Genomic DNA, 15,445 nt, shown 5'->3' on the forward strand with positions numbered 1-15,445 from the left:
ACTCGTCTATTCCCTTTTCTCTCTTTTCTTCAGTATTAAATATACATTTAAAAACCCCTACATAGTCGACCGACACAACATTATGAACATGTGTAAGCAGTAGTATTTGAGCCACAATGGACCCAGTATGTATAGACTGATTCAAGAGACTGTATCAGTGCTAAGGGCCCCAAGAACCATGCAAGCCAGAAAATCTTTAATAAAAAGTTCTTAATGCTATGCATCTGCAATACAGCAAAACTGAACAGCATCATTTCTCTTCTTACTTGCCTATTGAACTTCTCAAATGGATATTACCCACAGTACTACTGTCATAAAGACATCACTTGGTGGTATTGGCTTCCGTGATTCTATGTTGCCCCGCCTAGAGCAATTTGTGCATAGTGTCAATATCATCAAAGAGCATACATACATGCTTGCACGATGGATACTACTCCATCAACTAGCTGACGATGATGCTTTTGACTCTGCAATACTTGTGAAAAAGGGATTCTTTCATTCCATTTATTTATTCATTTATCATAACCTGAAGGCGAAGACTGTCATATCTGCCAAGGATTTCGTTAACCAGAAGGACAGGTCAGAACTGTCGAGCGCAGATTTCGGTGATGTAGTTAGATACCATATTTATGATTATCTATTACATAATGGCGATATCGAGCTACATGGTGTACATAACATGAATCAGGTAGTGACATACGTGGATACCGAGCTGATGACAGCATACAAGAACAACATTGTGTTGCACTATGGCACTTGCCTACAGCAGATTCTGGCCAAATTGATTGATATTCGCAGCCGCAAAAACACACTGCACAGTACAATGGGCAATGTGTCCAAGGCTGAGTTCAATAACGCATGTCAAGTGTGTATTTATACGCCTGCACAGAAGCTCCGCCAGGCAGTTGCCTCTAGGCACCCTGATCTCAGTGTGCTCACCCCACTGATGCTTGTAATCTACAACAAGCTGGCACCAGTCCTTAGTGCCTATGATGCCAAATACAGATTCGCCAAAGACAGCTGATACTATGATGCCAAGGTAAATCCACTTAAGCATCTGTGTGCACACATTCGTCTATGCCAGCTTATCGAGAATGAGCAGCTTAGCAAGTCTCCCCCCCCCAATGCTTGCCTCTGCGGACATCATGGATCCCAGGCCATGTGCGCTTAGACAAGCAAATAATCAAGCAGGTGTTTGTTTCGAAAACACGTGAGGAGGTTACCAAGATCAACGCAGCAAAGAGGGCAGCAACAGAGGCAAGGAAAGCAGCAGAAAAGGGCGAAAAATTGGCCAAGAAGGCTGCACGTGGAGCAGCGAAGATGCAATTGGATGCAACAGAGGCCACAGCAGCAACTGCAGCAGTAGCAGCTGATTCACTTGCTGCTGCATCGGCGGCAGCAGCAGACACTGTTGCAGCACTTAACAATGCATATGCATCAGCACCCCCAGTCTGTGCACACGACCCGGTCCGAGGGATCACACAACCTGTGTGGGATGTGTGGGGCCGGGTCGCAGATCTAACATCAAAGCCATTTAAGGCGCATGGTGATAGAAAATTCCACGGAATGGCGACAACAGATGGTGTAACGATATGCATTCTGTTACAAGACAAGATATCCAAGGCTGATGGTGCAGTAGATGCTGATGGTGCAGGAGGCGATGCTGCGGGAGGCGATGCTGCGGGAGGTGATGCTGCGAGAGGCGATGCTACAGGCGATGCTGTGGGAGGTGATGCTGTAGGAGGCAGTACTATAGCTGACTGTCGCTATATCCACCAGATCCCACAGCCAGAGCTGCAGAATCTGAAAGGCCGCTGTGTATTCATCGATCCAGGTCAGGGCGATTTGCTATACATGATGCACGAAAATAGCAGCAATGGGAAAGAGGGTGAAAAAATGCTCTACCGCTACACACGGCAGCAGCGCAATAAGGAGCTCAAGCTGCGCCACTATGACAGGATTCGTCAGGCTACAAAGGATCAAGTCCCAGAAGATGCTGTCTGCAGAGCAGAGGCAGAGCTTTCCAAGCACTGCTGCCGGACCCTTAGCCCAGCAAAATTCCGTACCTACATTGCTGCCCGTGCATCTGTGTGGTGTGTCCTAGCACCGTTTTATGCCAGCACGATGACAGCGCGAAGGTTACCAGAGCAGCAACTCACTAAGTCAAACAAGCAGCACCAGAGGTGCTGGAAGGCCCATCCAGGTGTCGGGACCAGTCCCAAGGTGTACCCGCTTCATCGCAAGCTACGCCTTGATTCATTCATGAACCAGGCCCGTGCAGACCACAGGCTTGCCGCGAAACTCCGGAGCAAGTTCGGTCCAGATCCAGTGCTGATCATGGGCAATTGGAGTGCGCCGATGGCCCGACACCATGCACCGATTCGTGGCAAGGGATGGCACGACAAGTTCAAGCACCATGGCTTTGAAGTCTATCTGATCGACGAATTCCGGACATCGTCGATGTGCCCGTTCTGCTGCGAAAAGTCACTGCAGACATTCCGTCATGTTCCCAACCTGCAGCCTTGTCAGAGATCGAAGAACCCAGCTGTGAAGTGCCATGGCCTTCTCCGCTGTACAAGCGAGTCATGTAAGCGGGCCATGGCACAATACAGGCGAGCCTATTCATCTCGGCTCTTGAACCGCGATCTCGCAGCAGTTCTAAACTTCAGACTCATTTTCCAGTCACTCTGTGATCCAGGCAGTATTCCTGAACGGTTCCGTCACTTTACGGCCATTGCTGCTGATGCTTCTGGCACCACCCTGGCAACAAAGAGGTCGCGCAAGAGGCGTGCAGCAGCAGGCGATTCTGCTGCTAGCAGCAGCGAGCCAGCGCTGAAGCGCCTACGCGGAGCAGGCCATCAAGACAGGAGATGTCCATGATTGACATTGCACCAACAACCATCCGACACATTCAAATGACCGGTTCGCCGTGATGCCCTTATCGACGTGTCAACCCATGCTGACTAGCAGCCGAGCTCGCATCGCGAGCAGAGTATTTCTAGTAGATATGCGTGTAATTTTCATATATAGTCGGAACAGATATGCGAATAGTAATGTATCGGTCCAAGAATATGCTAGCAGCGTGAGCAAGGTATCAATAGAAAGCGACAAAGTCAAGTGTTTTATTGATGTAACGAAAGCTAAAGCGAAGTAGGAAGGGAGAGGCGAGCGAAAAGGGTTTATACCATCGCTCAGGTGGCACAGCCAAAAGGAAGAAGAAAAATAACAACAGGATGAAAAACTATGTAGTTCACAGTAAATCGGATCTTGAGATTCTAACATTAATCATTGGCTTACCCACATCTAGAATTCAAGCTGTTAACAAGCAGACAAATGAATGCTTATTGGCATGTATGGAGGAAAATACATGTAGAATCAACTGAGGAGAGAGAAGTGGGTTGTCAAGTGCTTGGGGCCCTTTTAAATGTAGTCATTCTTGAGCATGGTGGTACCATTGCGCACCTGCTGCAGCTGCCCCTAACATCGATATGTCAGTTGAATCAGGTGACGGCAAGCCAGGTGCAAACGAGAACCCCGCTACAGCCTACACTACGGAGGTAACGTTTGGCCTCTGATGAGTTGCACAAACAGTTGCACTGAAAACACCCCCGCGCAGCTCATCTGTCCCCTTTTCTCTCTTTTCTTCAATATTCAATGCAACCAATAAAACCTCTACATATTTAACAAGCACAACAGTACAAAGCAATGTTGGCGGCCTAATGCCAACACTAGTACTGCACTTTTTGATTACTCTACGCTTTAATAGCCAGCGGTGGGACTGGTCATTTGGACAAACTGCTAGCAGAAAGGAGTTCTGCCATACACATAGTCCGCGCTAAGACGCAGTCCTTGGAACTACAAAAGCATTCACCTGGCGCTCAACAACAATGCTTCAAATGGTGGCAATCTTGGGAGCCTAATGCAGTTCTCGGATCGCTGGAAATCAACAGCCAACATGTTGATTTGACTGCGGCTGTGTAATCTACTAAATCATAGCCTACTTTCCTTGAAAGAAACCAAAGGTATAGTGGAAAGCACAAAACTCTCCCGGTGTGTCTAAAGATGACAGGTGAGCCAGGTTATTTTCATTTGTCGGGAATAGACAGCATAAAAGGCACCGAAAATGACGCCGCTGGCGCTGTATATTTTCTTTCTTTCCCTCCTTCCTCACCTTATTATTTTCCATTGACATGGAGGACCAAACGCTTAAACTTGGAGACCTAGCCGGAGGCATTATACTTCAGCGAATCTTCAAATATCTGGTGTACGATGATGTAATTGATTCTACCAGTTTTTTGCCATCCACGTTTGTCTTCCAAGATATCACTGCATACCACTTTCATATCCGATGCATTAACGAATACGCTCTCATCTGTCGACAGTGGATGGAGTCCCTGAAGCCATATGCTTGTCGCATCATATATATCACTAGTGAACTTCTCTTTGATCCGCTTAATGATGATTACGACGCTTCGTTCGACAAAGTGCAATCAAACCGGTCGCAGAGGTTTTGGTGGTCAAACATAAAATCGGTTATTCGCATGGGTGGAACCCAGTTTACCAAACGACTAACGATACACAACCCTTCGCGTGGATCTCCTCTATCGCTCGACGTACTTTTAGAAGGGTGTGGGTTTGGAGCAACGACTTGGCCGGATCTTCGAGATATTGTAATGAGTGGGGAGTACGAATTCTTATCAAAAGTTCCATTTCCAGAGCATATCGATTCGGTCCATGCCTATCTGTCGAGACTGGCACCATCGCTTGGTAACATCCATTGCGACCAGGTCACGTCGATATATCCATCTTATCCAGAATTGGAGACTACCGTGGAGGAAACGATATATGCGCTTGACAACAAGTTTACGGACAAAAGGCTCTATCTTGATAGCTCGAATGCCTTCTACTTGTCAGCCACATACTTCCCACATTTGACTAGCCTGGTTCTATTCGACATGTATACCTTCTGCAATGGCTGGTTGATGAAATTTCTTGCACCTACACTAAAGGAGCTTGCGATCCATCCCAGCTCCAAACCATCGTATAAATGGGCGCAGTTTGCTGACAGTGATGCCGATACAATCGAGTTCAAGGAGCTGATCACACTGAAGCTATCCGGAGATATTCTCCATGACACATTTTTTCCTACCTCTCCTTACCTTCTGACTTCTCTCGGGCATCAAAAGCTGCTTCTCCCAAAGCTCCGCACGCTGGAGGCTGATCAAGGATCGAATGCACATTTTAGCCTCCTGGACCAATTCACCAATATCCCTTTGAGGACTCTGGCTATTACTGAGCATTGCAAGTATTTGCCGTCCATCAACCCGCTGCTGCTGAGCAACGTCGAACATCTATCTTTCACTCTATGGAACAGGGGTAATACTACGCACACCGTCAACCCGAGGACCACAGTCGGACAGCTATTCGAGGCATATTCAGAAGCCAGATCCGCAGATATTCGCGCCCCACAGCTCGCCGCCACATGTCTGAATTGGCCATACCTCCAGAACCTAAGATTTGATCTTTCTGAGGTCGACTGGAACCTGGTGGAGGGACTCATCAGCAAGCTCCCACATCTACGGAGGCTATCAGTTTCCACAAATCCATGCTGGGTTGAAACTGAGGATATCCCGGGACTCAGACGCGAGATAGGCAGCTATGAACCTACCTCAACGAACGTGATTAGCCGGAGTCTTGAGGCATTCGAGTACAACCATTACTATGGTCATAGTGACCCAGATGTTTTCGAGTTTATCCAGCAGCTGGTTTTACGCACACCGTCTCTTCTGACCATTAGCGTATGGGACTGTTATCAGAGGGCTGTTTCCAAGTTGATCGCAGGCCGTGACATCGAGATTAGAATTCTGTAGGTTCCTGTTTCTTGCAACCTCGTTTTTCTCGGAATACATTGTCTTGTGTTCCCAGTCAGCTCAATTGCCCTGCAGGTGGCTGGTGTCTTCGTCTCTTTTGACCAAAACTTTTGGCATAGTATCTTCTATAACAGTATCGTATATTTTAAAGGCACCTGTCCATATATTGAACTCCCATGTTGTTCTAGCGTATACTTGACAAAACAAGCCTCGTGGTAGCTGATGATCATGCTGATTCTCTCACCGGTCGTGCTGCATTTGCAGGTTGTTTGGCAGCGGCTCATTCAATCCACTGTGCTGACTTTCATATAGTCGCCAACAAGGTCCCGGCCGTCTGTAGTTGGGTTTATGAAATGCTTGTGACCGAATCCGTGGAGCATCTCTGCCTCATTTTTGGTCTAGTCATCCTGTGCCGGGAATAGTTGCTGTTTTGTACCGGACAGTGCACCATCAAGCTGCCTCAGGCGCTCGGTCAGCTGCAGCCCGGTCTGCTTAGATACTGCTGGCCAGTCGATCCGGCCTTTGACACCGGTGTAGTGCTCCTTGGTTGTTGGGTATAGGCGAAATCGCACAGTAGCGGTCAAGCAAGAATGGGCAATTAGCGATAGCATTATTATTTTGAGAGAAGAGGATGTGTAGGTAGCGTAAATATCTTTTTCGCTGGAAAATGCGAGAAACTCATGTCCTCAGATCTACTCATAGCCACGTACTAAGGCACAGCAATAGATGCGCTAAATTGCAAATAAAAGCAGCCTGATGTTTTGCAGGTATGCTCCGACATGGAGAAGACTATCTACTATGAATCCCCAAGGTGAATAGTGTAAACCTATATGGGGTGCACATGTACAGTACGCCAAGTAGCATGTCGTATATAATGGTTTTGGGTGGTGCCTGTGCGCTCATCACCATGGTAAGTAGTTAAATGGCTTTCACAATATTGTCCCAGCGCACAGTGACCTCAGCAACGTTCCTGAACCACTGCGAGCAGTTTTCAATACCGCACATTAAGCAATCGACCCCCACAACATACCGAAAATCAATGCCAGGTTTATCTGGAGTATCTTTGAAACGTCATGATGTGGATGACACTTTTCACCGCTGTATCTCTTTTATACCAATGGGCAATACGCAAACAAAACCGCTTGATACGTCTGGGCGCTTGCCAGCCAGTTTGCAATCCGCTGCAGTGGCTTTCGTGGCCGACGAAAAGGGTACAACGCCCTTTTGCGCTTACCTGAAGCGGTTTCTGGCGCCATCAGCGGATCGCCTCGCCCTCGTATTATCGAACCAGTCAGCGGCTATCTACGACTTGGCGGATCTCAAAACCGAGCCATACACACTGCGGAAGTTTATTGCGGCGGTAAGTGACCAGGGTCTCAGCCATTTCTGGCACACGGAGGTTGCGGCCGACTCTGCGTTCACCGACTGGGTGATCGGACAGACCGACACCAATGCGCTGTCCTTTGACGACGACAGTGAAGCAGAAGCACAAAGGCAGCGGGCTGAGTGGCTTTCCAATGCATCTACGTTTGGCACCGTGTCTCTGGAGCAGTGGCAAAAGTGGTGGTCCAAAAACACGGTCGTGCACGAGCTGCTCTCCTTAGCGCTTGCTGCCCTTTTGCCCGCTACCCAGCTACGCAGTGTGCGCGAGACCACAATGCCGCAGCTCTCAGCGAAGTTTGATGGGCTGCTGCAAGGGCCACTGGCATGGGCGCTGTTCCGCGAGCTGCCGGCTGTCTCGCAGAATAGCTGGGAGCGGGCGTACTCCAGCCTGCACGATGGGCGGAGCTGGAGCTCATTCCAGGCAGCTGTGGAGCAGCGCGGGGCGCTGCTATTGCTGGTCAAGGAAAAGGATGGAGGAGTTCTTGGTGCCTACTTGGATGCAGACCTGGAGCGGCGGCCGTCGTGGTACGGTTCATCGCTCAATTTCGTGTTTTCCGCAGGTCCCGCAGGACTAGGGGTTTTCCGCGCGACAGGCTTCAACGACCACTACCAGTACTTCAACTACGGCACAAAGACGCTGCCGAATGGGCTGGGTGTGGGCGGCCAGATGGGGAACTTTGGCCTGTGGGTTGACGTGGACTTCATGTCCGGCCAGTCTTGCACATCAGCGACGTATGCGGCACCGCAGCTAGCGGAAAGGAGCGAGTTTGAGATCGAGCATGTTGAGGCGTGGGTGGTTAGAAGGAGCAAGCGCGAGGATAAAGGTCGGCAGCGCTCGGCGATGGATGCGAATCCAGATGCTGTGGCGATTCTCGAAATGGCTAACCGGACAATGTACTCCAAGATGGTGCGCGAGCCTGCCCTGGACGACGACTAGTTGGCCAAGGAAAGTGGATGTATTTTGTAAAAGAAAAAGAGTCGGCAGAAACCTAGCGACGGGGAGGATCCGGGTGTGTGTCCTGGTAGGCCGGGGGATGCGTCTGTGTACTATCGGCTCGGGGCCGCGCTTGGCCATGCCCGGAATTGGCAGACCGGCAAACGATCCGCTGTCCTGGTCGCCGTCGCGGGCGTTGATGGCACTATTGGTTTCTGAAGGTGGAATAGAAACTGTGACTGTGACATAGGCAGTGACTGTGACGACGCCTTCGTCACCACTGTCCGCAGCCGTGTCTGAGCCAGCATTAGGGATGGTGTCTGAGGAGGATGGAGAAGCAGAGCTTGCTGCTGACGACGACTCTGCTGCACTGCTTGATGGGCCTGAGCCGCCACCACCTGACGGGGATCCCAGGTATTTCTTCTTCAGTGTATCGGCAAAGGTATCGCCGCCAGTCGCATAGTATGCGGCTCCAGCATCCCACAGCATAATGCCACCCAGCACATTGCTGTACTTTGACAGCGTGTCCTGGTACACCTGGCCGAGCTTGTCCACGCCAATGTACCCAGTGGACGCACATTTTTCGCATGCTGGCGACCCAATATAGACCTTGACTGCAGAGTTCTTGGACTTGGATGTAGCCCAGTCCGCCCACGTGTCGAAGTTGAAGTTGCTGGAGCCCGCCATGCAGTAGTTATTGTAGAACTGCACAAAGACGATGTCGAACCAGCCGCTCTCCAGGGCATCGGCCAGATGGGCGTCCGGGTACGGACACTGCGGGGCACCGGTAATCAGGGTGCTGGGCGCCAGCTCGTGGATTTTGTTTGTGAACGCAGCGTAGCCCGACGGCCCGCCCCCCTCGATGTCCAGGTCGACGCCATCCAGCACAGCCTCGCCGAACGGCCGGAACTTGGTGGTGCCGCCTAGGAATGTGTTGTAGACAGTCTGTGCATAGTCCTCTCCGACGGAGTTGCTGCTCAGGCTGTACGAGCCCGCTGCCCCGCCCATCGAAATCAGGATCTTGACGCCGGCATCCTGGCATGTCTTGATCTGTGACGCCATGAACGTGCAGTTGAGCATTGAGGAGCCCGAGAACGGCTCCTCGCAGTGGTAGGCGAGATTTATTGTCGGATTGCTGGTGTAGACGTGGTGAAAGGAGAGCAGGATGATGTCCGGTGGGCTGTTCTGCGTGCAATACTTGTCCAGATCCATTTCGTTGGTGCCCGTCTGCAGCGACAACGAGTTCTGGCCCCAGTACACGGCCAGCCCGCTGGAGCCGGTCTTGACATCCATAGCTGCTGCGCCCAGCTGCTGCGACGCTAGAAGGGCAAGTATGGCTGCGAAGGTCTTCATTTGTGGATACTGCGCAGGCTCTTCTTTTCTTCGTGAGATGAAGCTAGAGTTAATGGAATGGCATTACAGGCATCTTCGTCGTTGCGCAGCTTACGTTTTTATAGCAGCCGACGTAAATTCTTCCGAAAAGCAAACTCTCCAGCTGGGCATTGGATACATATGGATATATGCCATTGCATTTTGTTTGCTATGTATCAAGCAAGCAAACAAAACGCGCGCACCTACCTGCGGCGACACCATGTGTTTGTGGTGGGGCCCAGCCAATCTGTGGCAGGAAAAGGACATGCACAACAAACACGGTGGCTCCAGAGCCCCAGCTTTATGCCTGATGCTGCGCGTGGGAGAAGGGGTGTGTCAGCAGAAATATCCTGCGCCAAGATCGCCCCTTCACTAGCAAATGCCGAGCGGCTGCCTCCTCGGTCTTTGGGAAGGCTGCTCTGCAGCTGAAGTGAGGCGTGTGATCGCCCCCATTCCGGCGCCTTTTTGCCCCGAGCGTGGGGCCGCCCGCCGTGAGATAAAATAATGGCCCCATTTAGACCGAGTCTATGCGCAAGTCCGCGGCTGGCACCCCCACGTCTGCCCTGCGCGGGATGTGATTTCCGCGCTTGCATCGGTATATGGAAACCGAAGCAGCAAAGCTCCTCTTGGCGGGACTAAATCAGCGACATCGAAGAACATGCTCACGAGCATTTAAGAGGCATGGCGGGCGGCTGTTGTTGTTTTTGACAACGACCTCGTTCTACAATATTTCTTTCACACTCTTTGTCCCGCGACGTAGCCAGTCTGTTTTTTCTTTTTCGCTTCGCTCAAGCGGTTTGTTTATATGTACTAATTGGCTGGAATTGTTTTTTATCTTGTACCACTGGCCCCAACTTCCGAGCAACATTTGTAAATTTCGGGCTTCGACTCTACACCTCACTGCTGTTCCTCGTTGCACCTCGGAAAATTTTTTAAACGGGCCTCGATCTCACTCTGTTAAAGGAACCCGCTCCCAGCTTTGTGCAGTTTCTTCTTCTGCCCTTCTCCACATTATTTTCCCTTCGTTCTTTTTTTTTATATACATCTTTTCTTTTCACATTATGTTCCAAGGACACAAAGAGCGGCAAGCCAAGCTGCTGCCGCTGTTTGCGCCCGAGCTGCGCGCCATGCGGCTGGCGTTCGCCAAGGGTCTGTGGCAGATGTTCATTGTTTTCACAATCGTGTTCTGGGTATCGATCAGCTTCCTGTTTGGCGCAGGCTACGACACGTCGCGGCACATGCACGAGGCCAAGGTGTATTTGCGGGACTTTGACAACACGGAGGTGTCGGGGATGCTGCAGCAGGTGATGCTGAAGGCGTTCGACCAGAAGAACATGCCGACGATCGTTCCGGTCAGCGCCAAGCAGTTCCCGACGGACCAGTCCGTGCGGCACGCGGTGTGGGAGGGCGATGCCTGGGCGGCGATCACGATCAACCAGGGGTTCGGCGAGCAGCTGACCAGCGCATTGTATACGGGCGCAGCATACGATCCGTTGAAGGCAGTGACGCTGGTGTCGGAGGAGTCGCGGCACTATTTCAAGGTGCAGACGGTAACCAAGACGGTCGAGGCGGTGCTGGCGGGGATTGCGGCGCCGTTCACGCAGCTGGTGTTCAGCAAGGTAGCGTCGGCCGACGGCTCGTCGGTGGGCGACGTGATAGACCGGGCGAATCCGGTGGCACTGGTGCAGCCGTACGGCTTCACGACGGACAATATCGCGCCATATCACTTTGACCTGTCGATGTACATCTTGTCGGTGACGCTGTCGCTGGGCATGGTGATTGGGTCGTTCATTCCGTCAAACATGTGGAAGACCATCGAGGAGCCGTTCTTCAAGCAGGTCAAGGTCAGCCAGGTGATCATGCTGCGCGGCTTCATCAACGTCGCCTGGGCCTTTATTATCTGCCTGCAGGAGACTGGCATTGTGTTCGCCTTCCGCGGGCCGTCGTGGTCGCCGACGGCCGGCGATTTCTTCGGCATCTTCGGCATCCTGCTGCTCAACACATTCGCCTTCACCTTCTTCATCGACTGCCTGCAGAACTGGATGCACCCGCGGTTCCTGCTGGCCACCTACTTCACCACGCTGTTCGTCAACATCTCTGCGGCCATCTTCGGTACCGAGCTCAACAGCCACTTCTTCCGTATTCTCTACGCCACGCCGTTCCTCAACAGCGGCTTCACCATCCGCACGCTGCTGACCCGCGGGTCCTACAACAAGATCAAGTTCTCGATCACCATCAACGTCCTGTGGGCGGTCTTTTGGTGGATCCTCTCCACCTTCCTGATTGCCCGCAAGGCCCGCCTGGTGCGCGCTGGCAAGCTGCTGATGGCCAACATTCCGCCGCCCCCGCAGCCTGCCCCTGCCCCTGCCTCTGCCCCGGCGGCCGCGGCTGCCGCTGGCGAGCCCGAGAAGAAGAGCCTGCCCGAGGACGACCTCCCCAGCGCCGGCACTTCGTTCACCGACGAGTACTCGTCGTCCAGCGACCGCGAGGAGTCGCCCAGCGCCGAATCGCATGCCACCGTCAACCAGCACCGCGATGCAGGCCGGAAAAAGTCCGCCGATGCAGTCTCTGACATTGAGATTAAAGACTGCTAATAGAACCTGCCCCTTTCTGCGGCTCAAACACAAGTACGTTATATACCTTTTCTTTTCTTTTGCGCTAATAACATCTGCTGAACTCAGCCACACTTCAAGGATCGTCCTTCTCCAAGCCCCTGGGCGGTGCCGGACGAGAGAAAGCGCTTCCTGATGCTTTACTCTGCATTACGAAGCGGCGCAAAAGAAAACAAATGGCTGCGAATTTCTTGTGACATCACACCACATCGGGCCTCAGCCACTCAGCGCAGCCGCCTCCCCCGCACATTCTCGACAAGCGCGCACAGTTCGCGTTGCTTCGTGGCCATGAGCCTGACGCTATTCGTTGAGGGGCTGGCCTCCCTTGGCTCCGCTTTCATTACACACCAGCCCATTTTCTCACCACTGTCCGCACACCCCGTTTACTTTTCTGCCTCTGTTGCGCGGGCAGGCCTCTCACATACGCGATTTTCGTTGAGCAAAAGGGAACGCGTGCGCGCGCGAGAGTGTGGGTTGAGCCTGCTAACCCCGGCCCTCTTTCTTTGTCTGGTATAGGACGCCAAACAGACGCCTAGCATAGAACGTGAAGAGCGCGCGTAGCGAAAAAGTTGGGTACCCGTCGGAAGTTTTTTTTTTTTTTCTCTATCACGACAAAGCGCGATGAGTCGTATAAAAGGCATGCTGGTCGGCCCTCTGTATCAGCGGTTTCTCACTACTTCCCGACCCTGGCATATTCCGTTCTACACTTTGCACACCTCCACAACTGTAACAAACAAAATGACACCCCCGGTCATATCAGCAGCCTCGCCAGCATCAGCATCCAAACAAGTCTACGAGACGAAACAAGAAGCGGCTGCATATGAGCTCAGCCAGCCCAAATTTCCTGGGCACGGCAGCCAGCGAGCACTCGCCCAAGTTTGCGCTGGACAAGGACTTTGTTGCATCATACCGCAGCGTGGCGCCGCCCTTTGGGTTCAACGGGCTGGGCGAGATCGTCTACCGGCGCACATACTCGCGGCTGAAGGCCGACAGCACGCGCGAGAAGTGGTTTGAGACCATCGAGCGCGTGGTCAACGGGACATTCCATCTGCAGCAAAAGTGGCTGGCCCAGAACAACCTGCCCTTTGACGCAGCCAAGGCGCAAAGGCAGGCGCAGACCATGTACGACAAGATCTTCTACATGAAGTTCCTGCCGCCTGGCCGCGGCCTGTGGGCCATGGGCAGTCCATTGACCGAAGAGCGCCAGCTGTACGCGGCCCTCAACAACTGCGCATTTGTCAGCACGGGCCGCATGTGGGAGGGCGAACACACGGCTGCGCGGCCCTTCGCATTCCTGATGGACGCGGCCATGCTTGGTGTAGGTGTTGGCTTTGACACCAAGGGCTCGGTGGCGGCCCGGGAGCAGAACATCTTGGTGGGAGCCCCCTCGACCCGTCCGCAGTCGACATTTGTCATCCCCGACTCGCGCGAGGGCTGGGTCGAGTCCGTCGGCCTGCTGATCGACAGCTACCTGGATCCAAAGTCAACCGATCAGTTTGACTTCGACTACAGCCAAATCCGCCCCGCCGGCCTGCCAATCAAGGGCTTCGGCGGCGTGACCAGCGGCCCCGAGCCTCTGCACGAGCTGCACGATGCGATCCGCCAGACGCTGGGCCGCAACTCGGGCAACCCGCTGTCGGTCAGCTCAATCGTCGATCTGATGAACCTGATTGGCAAGTGCGTGGTGTCGGGCAACGTGCGGCGCACCGCCGAGATTGCCTTTGGCGACCCGGCCGACGCCGAGTACATTGATCTGAAGAACTACGAAGTCAACCCGCACCGTGCGGCCTACGGCTGGACTAGCAACAACTCGGTGTTTGCGACTATGGGTATGGACTACTCGGACATCTGCAAGCGCGTGCAGCTGAACGGCGAGCCTGGGTTCCAGTGGATGGAGAACGCGCGCAGGTATGCGCGCATGGGCGAGGAAACCGACAGGGACTCGCGTATCGAGGGCGCCAACCCGTGCAACGAGCAGTGTCTCGAATCGTACGAGCTGTGCTGCTTAGTCGAGACGTTCCCGGACAACCATGCAACGCTGGCCGAGTACCTTGACACCCTAGAGAGCGCCTTTCTGTACGCCAAGACCGTGACCCTGGCGCCGACGCACTGGCGCGAGACCAACCGCGTGATGCTGCGCAACCGCCGCGTCGGTACCAGCATTTCGGGCGTGGCGCAGTTTGTCACCCGTCGCGGGATCGACCAGCTGCGCGTCTGGCTGGACGCCGCATACCAGCGCATCCAGCAGATCGACACGCAGGTGTCGGAGCTGTTTTGCGTGCCGACCTCGGTCAAGACCACGTCGGTCAAGCCCTCGGGCACCGTGTCTCTTTTGGCCGGCGCTACGCCCGGCATGCACTACCCCGAGTCGCGCTTCTGCATCCGCCGCGTGCGCATCTCCAAGCTGTCCGACCTTCTGCCAGCGCTCGAGGCTGCCGGCTACTACATGGAGGACGATGTGGTTGACCAGTCGTCGATGGTTGTCGAAATCCCGATCGACCACGGGGAAGGCATCCGCGGCCTCGAAGCCGTGTCGATGTGGGAGCAGCTAGCCTTGGCTGCCTTCCTTCAGAAGCACTGGTCGGACAACCAGGTGTCGTCCACCATCACCTTTGACCCAGAGCGCGAGGGGCCGATACTCAAATATGCCCTGGATTACTACCAGTACCAGCTCAAGGGCATTAGCTTCCTGCCGCGCCTCGACTACGGTGCCTTCCCACAGATGCCCTACGAGGCCATCGACGAGGAGAAATACAGAGAGATGATCAAGCGCATCAAGAATGTCGGCCTGCATATGGTTGAGGACACGGACCAGAACGAGCCCGAGGCTGAGCGCTACTGCAGCAACGACAGCTGCACTCTCTAAAGCTCCGATTCTTGAAGCGCCTTGTGGTGGAAACTATTTGCTCGGCTGGCACCGCCCTGTTGCCTTTAGGGCCTAGCCTTCAATTTTTAAATAAAAATATTTTTGTATCAATTCGCTGTCAGCACACAGCCCACTCGTTATTTTTTTTTTTCTACTCGTTAACATGTGGACATGCAAGAGTGCCCCGCTGCCAGCAGGCTCCAAACCAGAATTGCTTTCATGTAAACAAGCTTCAGCTGCGCGCTAGATTTTCTTAGCTCCGCTGCAGTACTGGCCGAAAACCGGTCTGAACTATTGCGACAGCCATGTGGTCCCGACGGTCCCGCAAAAGGAAAGAAAACTGCTTTGATTTGCATGTGTGCAGTGCCGCTAATATACGTTGCATGTGTCATATGAACAAGTGCAGCCA

At 53.1% G+C, this 15,445-nt stretch overlaps 5 protein-coding genes across 5 annotated transcripts; 4 read left to right on the plus strand and 1 right to left on the minus strand.

The window, feature by feature from the left end:
* The first annotated feature begins 3,712 nt into the window (after positions 1–3,712).
* Positions 3,713–5,912, plus strand: DL89DRAFT_270542 (uncharacterized protein). The gene is made up of 2 exons (XM_040888751.1): positions 3,713–4,140; positions 4,197–5,912. Exons 1-2 carry the CDS (start codon positions 4,063–4,065, stop codon positions 5,868–5,870), a joined length of 1,752 nt encoding a protein of 583 aa, XP_040739889.1. The 5' UTR covers positions 3,713–4,062; the 3' UTR covers positions 5,871–5,912.
* A 1,789-nt stretch (positions 5,913–7,701) lies between these two features.
* DL89DRAFT_208896 (TLD-domain-containing protein) lies at positions 7,702–8,172 on the plus strand (the record flags this gene model as incomplete). Its single annotated transcript, XM_040884148.1, has 1 exon — positions 7,702–8,172. A coding segment is annotated over one exon (471 nt), but the record flags the coding sequence as incomplete, so codon positions are not given.
* A 477-nt stretch (positions 8,173–8,649) lies between these two features.
* On the minus strand, positions 8,650–9,480 carry DL89DRAFT_227156 (glycoside hydrolase; the record flags this gene model as incomplete). Its single annotated transcript, XM_040884843.1, has 1 exon — positions 8,650–9,480. A coding segment is annotated over one exon (831 nt), but the record flags the coding sequence as incomplete, so codon positions are not given.
* A 1,139-nt stretch (positions 9,481–10,619) lies between these two features.
* DL89DRAFT_295844 (uncharacterized protein) lies at positions 10,620–12,152 on the plus strand (the record flags this gene model as incomplete). The annotated part of the gene is made up of 1 exon (XM_040890696.1): positions 10,620–12,152. One exon carries the CDS (start codon positions 10,620–10,622, stop codon positions 12,150–12,152), a length of 1,533 nt encoding a protein of 510 aa, XP_040739892.1.
* Positions 12,153–12,990: 838 nt separating this feature from the next.
* Positions 12,991–15,036, plus strand: DL89DRAFT_295845 (PFL-like glycyl radical enzyme; the record flags this gene model as incomplete). The annotated part of the gene is made up of 1 exon (XM_040890697.1): positions 12,991–15,036. One exon carries the CDS (start codon positions 12,991–12,993, stop codon positions 15,034–15,036), a length of 2,046 nt encoding a protein of 681 aa, XP_040739893.1.
* Positions 15,037–15,445: the final 409 nt, after the last annotated feature.

Source organism: Linderina pennispora (genome assembly GCF_002104995.1).
Source record: "Linderina pennispora strain ATCC 12442 chromosome Unknown DL89scaffold_20, whole genome shotgun sequence".
Classification (NCBI taxonomy): Eukaryota; Fungi; Kickxellomycota; class Kickxellomycetes; order Kickxellales; family Kickxellaceae; genus Linderina; species Linderina pennispora.

Bases quoted from the DNA above. Each gene is read 5' to 3' on its own strand.
- DL89DRAFT_270542 (XM_040888751.1), top strand. From the start codon at position 4,063: ATGACAGGTGAGCCAGGTTATTTTCATTTGTCGGGAATAGACAGCATA. The intron at 4,141-4,196 runs GTATATTTTCTT...ATTGACATGGAG, and splicing joins AAAATGACGCCGCTGGCGCT to GACCAAACGCTTAAACTTGG.